Consider the following 7,191-nt stretch of genomic DNA (forward strand, 5'->3'; position numbering starts at 1 on the left):
CAAGAGCAAAATCACAAATGGTCATCAAAACAGGGGTAGAAACGTTTAAGCCCCTGGATATTTTTATATGAAAGTTGTATCTTTCAATAAGATCTGTAACTTTTTAGTTTTGAGTTTTTATTTAAAGAAATAGAAAATAAAAGAATAGCAATAGTCAGCAAAAAGGGACCTCGTGAATGGAAATAAACAACAGCGGCAAACTGTTAGAGTTCTAAACTGACGGAAGTGTCAAATAGGAAATAAAAAAAATAAAAGAGGTAACAAAAAAAGAAAGATTTTAAATTTGGGTGTCAAATAGAAAAGTAGAAGTTTTTCTAGTGTTAAATAGGAAATTTTATCCTTTACATTTGGACTGATGTAGCTTCTGATTGATTTGCTATCGAATAGATTTGAAGTGTGACGATTGGTGATGACTGATGAGCGACGAGATTGGATCAATTCAGGATGAGGCTAACCACCATCTCCTTTTTTTTTTTTTTGAGGGGAAGCTAACCACCATCTCCTGCCAAGATTGTTCACAGTACCCCGAAATCACAGAGAAACCACGCCATGGATGTCTAGCTGGAAAATTCCTCCATATGTTAAACATAAGCCCATGAACTTGAAATGTAGGCAGACAGTACGACCACTTTTTATTACAACTACTAGCTGGGCACGCCTGATTTTTTATTACACTAGTGTTCCAATGCTGCTGCAATCACTCTAGACTCTTTTAGTTGTCGCACCCAGGTTTAAAGGTTTTTCTAATTAGGTAAAACAGACCGTGTCACCTTCACCAAAAATGACGCAAAATCAGTCTTGATCAATTGATCGGCATGCCCATGTTGGTGTGCCGTGAAGGAGCAACAATGTTCTGAGTAACCGGAGGACTCTGCGCCTACCTTGAACTTCAATTCCATCTGAGTACCCATCACTACCGCAACCACATACCTCTTCAAGCCACGGGGCTCACCAATGGTGCCATCAAAGAGCCGGATTTCTTCGTGTAACCCGCTGATGAAACAGCCGAGACACAAACGGAAGATGTCTTGCACTTCTGACGCGGTAACTTCTACGGTTACCTCAACCGCACGATCAAGACGTGATGCACTTATGTCAATGGCACCATAATCGCCAATGATGCGATTTGTGAATACAGAACGATCCACTGTGCCCATGAGGCCTATCACAGATACACCATCAATCAGCTGTAGATCATCCTTCTCTTGTTCACCCGTCTTGATCTTCATATCATATTCAATTAGAGTACCGTAATCCAAACTGATCCCGCGCTTTGGGGCCATGTTGATAAGAGAACCCTACAAAATTACAGTTAAAAGAAAGAAATATGTATTTTCAAGAGAAAAGTATACATGGGGAGCAGCTATAACACAATAAATGACTATGGCACATAGACCATAGCTTATTCTGGTTTAAGTAACTTAGTAATCAAGAGTGCAAAATGCAAACTGAGCCTACGTCTATTAAATAATTCAAGAGCACATGCACAGCCAATATTATACTATGTCATACACCTCAACTGTTGTATTCTATGCATTATGCATGCTCAAATTCGGCTTTATATTTAGAAAAATGAATTAAGTAATTCAAAATATGGATCAAGTTTAATTAACTCCCTCAAGCGTTGAGGTTCATCTACTTAAACCCTCAAGTACAAAATTGGATATTTGACCCATAAGTATTCCACAGTCTAAATAAATCCCTAGGAGAGGTTTTGGAGGTGGTTTTGCTCTCATGGCATGCAAAATTATTGCTAGCCCAGAACCACTCCAAAATTGGCCTAGAAGGTTATTAAGACGGTGTTGAATATGTAAAGGGTTTGAATACCTTGTTTTGTACTTGAGGGGGTTAATGAACCTCAATACTTGGGCCTATTAGCTAGACTTATCCCTTGAAAGAATTGCAGATAAGTATGGATGTGCACCTGCTCCACTGTGAAGGGATCATCCCTACTAATATTGACGACATAGTTAAGAAATGGTTCCAGCTCATCCCGTGCTGCTATGTAGCCATACAACTCTACTTTGCCAGCACCCACAGGAATTTTAGCCAACTTTAATGAGAAAATTTGCAACATGTGACGAGGATAATGGCGCAAACAAATTCCATTGTCCATGTCGCAATCCGTGGGGTTTGATAACATCATTGCCTCCAACCGAGCTTCACAAAAATAAAAATTATATTGTAACTGGAAATTAATACAGCAAACAACATACTCCTTCCATCCCTAAGGTTTGGTAACATCATTGCCTCCAACCGAGCTTCAGAAAAATAAAAATTATATTGTGACCGGAAATTAATACAGCAAACAACATACTCCTTCGATCCCTAAATGTTTGCCAAGCGAAAAAAGGGAATATGCCACTTGAAATTTTCCTTTTCATCTAAGTGGAAACTATTTATGTTCTTTGTACTAAGACTTTCTCTCTCACAAAATGTCTTCCAGGCCAAACCAAAGAAAAAGAGTTTTTTTTTTCTCAAGCACGCAGGAGAGCTGGATATCATTGCATTAAAAAAAGAAAGAGTCTAATCACCTCTGAAAGGAAAACTTCCACTTTTTCTACCCCAATGTATTTCAGAACCCCTAAACTGTTTCTAGGTTCACTATTAGATAATTTGCTAGGTCTTCTTGCACATGAAAGTCTGCAACTGCAGCAGCAGACTTCGCAGGGCTGAATAGCAGCCAAGCTTTAGTGAGAACACTAGACTTTTGGTAGACTGCTAGTGTCCCTCAGCTATCCTGCCCCATAGGACAGTAGATTATTGATTCAGACTTACTCTTTGTATATATATGCTACCATGGTATGATGTGAAGTAGTTCAGCAGCAGTAGCACTCCGAAGTAGTGCATCAACACTCTGAGTGAGTTTTGTGCTCTGTTCTCCCTTCTGCACTATCACTCTCAAGTTTGTGTGTGCGCATGGCTGAGGGTGAGGGTCTGCACCTGATTGCCGGCTAACATTCACTTCACCTATGAACTGCTTCAGGTCATTTCACCCCTCCCTCAATTTTTTCTTCTTCTGTTTCTCTTCTAGAAGTCATCTTTTTAAGTTTTCTGATGATATATAACATCAGACCCTACGTTACAGAATATTTTCATAGTTTTCAATAATATTTGCATATGTAGAGACTTTTTTTTAATAAAAGGCATAGCATCAGCTTTTAAGAAAGCAGAATACGATACAATACTGGACATATGTAGAGACTAGGCAGAAATAACATCTAAGGGCATGATATGTGCTAAAACCTTAAAATAATAACAAAATGTTATGAACATATTCCACAGTATATGGCATGATGCTATCTATAACCTGAAGATTTCTGAAGGAAGATGAATATCCATCTATATTCCTAGTTATAGAGAGAGTGATTAAAGAAGGGCAGGCCTGGTGCAGTGGTGAGAGCTGTCTCACTGAGTCACCAGGTCGTGGGTTCGAAGCAGCCTCTCCGCAGATTTGCGGGGGGGAAGGCTTGCCTCGGTTTTTCCCTTCCCCAGACCCCACTCATGTGGGAGCCTCCGGCACTGGGTCAGCCCTTTTTTTTATAGAGAGAGTGATTAACTGATTACAAAGTACATATATAGGGGAGAACTATGATTAAAAAATAAAGGAGCAGAACCCAGGAGCCCAGATAGCACTAGTTGACCCTATGATTTAAGCATATTCCAAGCGACAAGCCAACTATACAATAAAGCAATGCATTACGCATGCATAGGGAGAGGAGAAAACATCTCTAACAATTTCAACAGAGGATAAATCAATTGACCCTATGATTTGAAAATGTCTCAATAACAAACAAAATAGGAAAAGAGATATTGATCACTTACTCTCAGTGCGGTCCGCAATACGGTAGTCTTTTTTCCATTCCCATGTGTCCCTGTAAACTGAACCATCACGGTGACTGCTATCTGGAAGCCTATTAAGAGGGACTACACGGTCAACAGAGGATTGATGTGCCGCTGCTGCCTGGAGCACATTGGCTGCCCTCTTATCGGCGTCCGCTTCTAGCAGAACCTCCCCGAATTCCCCCCATGTTTCCCATGTTTCTTGTTCGCCATCTGTGACATCCGTAGTTGTCCTCCGAGCTTCTTCATCACCATAAATGATATCCACGCTTGAACTCCTCCCAGTACTACATATACACTTGACACTCCCATGGCGAGCTATGAACTCCTTGGCTGTGTCACTATTCTCAACATTTTCCATAATATCCCTGGCAGAAGGTATGAGCTGTCTGTTGTCTGGTTTACCAGACTTTTCCATGCCTCTTACTCCACTGCTGCTGCTGGCCTTGTTCTGAGATCCATGACAAAATCTGTAGTATGAAATACCAATCTTAGCATCAACATAAATAAGATGGCATCATCAATCAACGACTCAAGGCTGAAATTGCAACGGAATGTTATGTAAGCCTGAAATCGATTTCAGTTTTCGTCCTTTTTACTCTGGTAAAGGTTTTCTCCCATTTGACATAAGAACGGCAAGTACATACAATACTCAAAATCTAAATCCGAAAGTATATACGAGTCCTAAAGGCGCAAACTTTAGCATCAGAAGAAGAAAACACACCGGGAAACACGACGGACGGGGGGATTGGAAGCCGCCATGAGTGGGAGCCGCCACCAGCGAGGCGGGGCAGATGCCATAGAGAGGAGAGATCTCGAAGTAGGAATGAGGCGGTGCATCGGGGATTCGGGGCAGTTCCGGCAGGAGATTCGGCAATGTTAGGGCGCCGTTTGGTAGAGCTCACACGACAGCTCCAGCTCCCAACCCGATAGAGGAAGAAGAGAAGAGGAGGGCGGGCTGGATCTCGGGCGACGGCGGTTGGATCGGCGAAGGCGGGCTCGGAGGGGCGCGGACGGGATGGCGTTCGTCGAGCGCCTCGCCGGGTCGATTCAGGTAGGGGATCCTAGCTCACCTCGAAGACACTGTGCCGAGTGTTTCAGGCAATTTCACCCGCGGGGGCGCGGGGGCAACATCGGACCCGCAATAGTAGGGCTCAAAGCGGCGGCTGAGCTAGGTTTCCAAAGGGGCGCGCGGCGGCCAAGGCCTCCTATCTAAATGCTCAGGGGACCCTCGGTTCGCGCGCTAGGGGCGGATCGACGGTGGCGGCGCCCTCCGAATCGCGCGGCGCGCTGGGGAAGAAGGGGCGGTCGCTGACATGTGGGGCCCGCGGGTCAGCGGCAAAGGGCGCAGGGGGGGCGCAGTGCGGCTGCGGCTGACGAGCGGGGCCCGCTGGGCAACGACTGTGGCGCCGGGCGCGGGCGTTGCTGCGGCTGCTGGTTGGGCTGGCTGGTCGAGGGCGGATGTCACGTTTCACCCGCCGGTAACCCCGCGGGGCCTGAAACATATATTTTTCTTTTTTTTTTCTGCCTCCGTTTAGAATTATTAATATTTGGCACAATCCTATATAAAGCTTAGGATGATTGTATGGATTTCTTTATCTATATAGTATGTATATGAAGTAGACTAGATTTAAGTTATTGTAAACTTCCAACTCATTGGTGATGATAAATTGATAATGGTGTGTTAGTCTCTCTCAAATTTTATAATTGTTTTGTTATATGTTAGCTTCTTATTACACACACACCCGCCGGTGTGGGTGTGACATTGCACCAGCAAGTCGTATTAAGGGTGGGCGTACCCAAATATAGCATGTATCATCGAGGGCAGGTTTTTACTCCACCCGCACCCGACCCACTGCTATACCTAGTTTCAGGGGGGCTGAACACTCGATTTCTTTTCTTCACACCTTCTTCCTCCTCCCGATGAGCTGCTCCCGCCCACCGCCCTGCCACGGCGTGGTAGGATCTTGCCGGAGCTCCGCGGCCTGTGGCGACCTTCTCCTTCCCCTGCCCCCTTGTCGCCATCATGGTCGTGGCCATCCTGGCCCTAACTTGGCTCGGCCGCCGCCTCCACCGCCTGCTCCGCGCGACGTCACTGCCACCTCTGCCTCACTGTTGTCCCTCCTGCCCCCACTGCCTGGCCTGCCTGTCTCCTATAAAATTTCTTCTATGCCCGCCGGAGATGGAGAAGAGAGGGAGAGGCCGCAGATGGAGAGGAAGAGACAAGTCGAGTGTTCCAACACTCGAGTGTTGTATAGCATTTCTCTTTTTATTTACTAGCAAATTTGCGCGCGTGTTGCAACGAAAAAAGCTACTCCACCCATTCCAAATTTCTAGTATGTTTAAACTAAAAAAATGATATGGCTCAATGTTATAAACGTTGGAAGTTTTTAGTTACTCATGTCAGGATCACAGATTTATCATAATTAATTTCTAGTACCATGTTTTACTTTTTTTTAGAGAACAGGAAGGGCCAAAGCCCCTACCGAAGATTTATTAGAAAAAAGTAACAAAGATTGTTACCAGACATTACAAAAAACAGAGAGGGAGAAGAAGAGGCAAATGCAGTTCAAGAGACAAAAAAAAGAATAGAAAAAAATAAGTTGGATTACACAATATGCTCTAGCCATAATTCTATCGCAGGGAAGTATTTCCTCTTTGTGCGCCACAAAAGCAGACCAAAGACTTGTTTAAACACCTCCAGGCACCTTTGACTGCTCTTCTGAATTCCCCTGAAAATGGCATCATTCCTAATCGTCCAAATGCTCCAGCTATGATGATCAAGATTTCCATGAAGAAGGCCAAAGCTAACTGAAACCTGAAGCTTTCAAGCACTTGGAATTGGCTCAGATAATCATCCACTGCCAGGCCAAGCCTGAACCAACACTCTTTTGCAAAACCGCGTTTCAGAAAAAATGTTCTACTGTTTCTTCACTACTATCAGCACATAGCACACAGTAGTAAGATGGCAGGTGGAGGTTCTTTCTTCTCAGAATATTCCTAGTACTTAATCTATCTTGAGCCAACAACCAAAAGAAGACTTTGTGTTTGTGTTGACATGAGGATTTCCAGATCCACTTAAAGACAGAGTGAGTCGGGTTGGTATCTTTGAGATGATGGTAAGCCTTTCTAGATGAAAATATGGTGCTGCCCCATATATATATATATATATATATATATATATATATATATATATATATATATATATATATATATATATATATATATATATATATATGACCAGACATCCTGATCGGTACTAATCTGAAAGTTCTGTAGAGAGTTCTGAACATTCTGAAAATTGGCCAAAAGCTTCTTCAGACAAAGGAAGATTGAACAAATCTATAA

At 43.4% G+C, this 7,191-nt stretch overlaps 1 protein-coding gene across 1 annotated transcript; it reads right to left on the bottom strand.

The window, feature by feature from the left end:
- Positions 1–581: 581 nt before the first annotated feature.
- Positions 582–5,287, bottom strand: LOC136462713 (uncharacterized). Its single transcript, XM_066461771.1, has 4 exons — positions 4,568–5,287; positions 3,826–4,313; positions 1,925–2,160; positions 582–1,298 (listed from the first exon to the last, which is right to left on the bottom strand). Exons 1-4 carry the CDS (start codon positions 4,681–4,683, stop codon positions 744–746), a joined length of 1,395 nt encoding a protein of 464 aa, XP_066317868.1. The 5' UTR covers positions 4,684–5,287; the 3' UTR covers positions 582–743.
- Positions 5,288–7,191: the final 1,904 nt, after the last annotated feature.

Source organism: Miscanthus floridulus, chromosome 7 (genome assembly GCF_019320115.1).
Source record: "Miscanthus floridulus cultivar M001 chromosome 7, ASM1932011v1, whole genome shotgun sequence".
In the NCBI taxonomy this organism is placed as follows: Eukaryota; Viridiplantae; Streptophyta; class Magnoliopsida; order Poales; family Poaceae; genus Miscanthus; species Miscanthus floridulus.

What these genes read in the sequence shown, in the direction of transcription:
- LOC136462713 (XM_066461771.1), bottom strand. Translation starts at nt 4,683, where the DNA reads ATGCACCGCCTCATTCCTACTTCGAGATCTCTCCTCTCTATGGCATCT. An exon ending in CCCGTCCGTCGTGTTTCCCG is followed by an intron (nt 4,314 to 4,567) that starts GTGTGTTTTCTT and finishes TTCATACTACAG; the next exon opens with ATTTTGTCATGGATCTCAGA. An exon ending in ATCCCTTCACAGTGGAGCAG is followed by an intron (nt 1,299 to 1,924) that starts GTGCACATCCAT and finishes GTAATTTTGTAG; the next exon opens with GGTTCTCTTATCAACATGGC.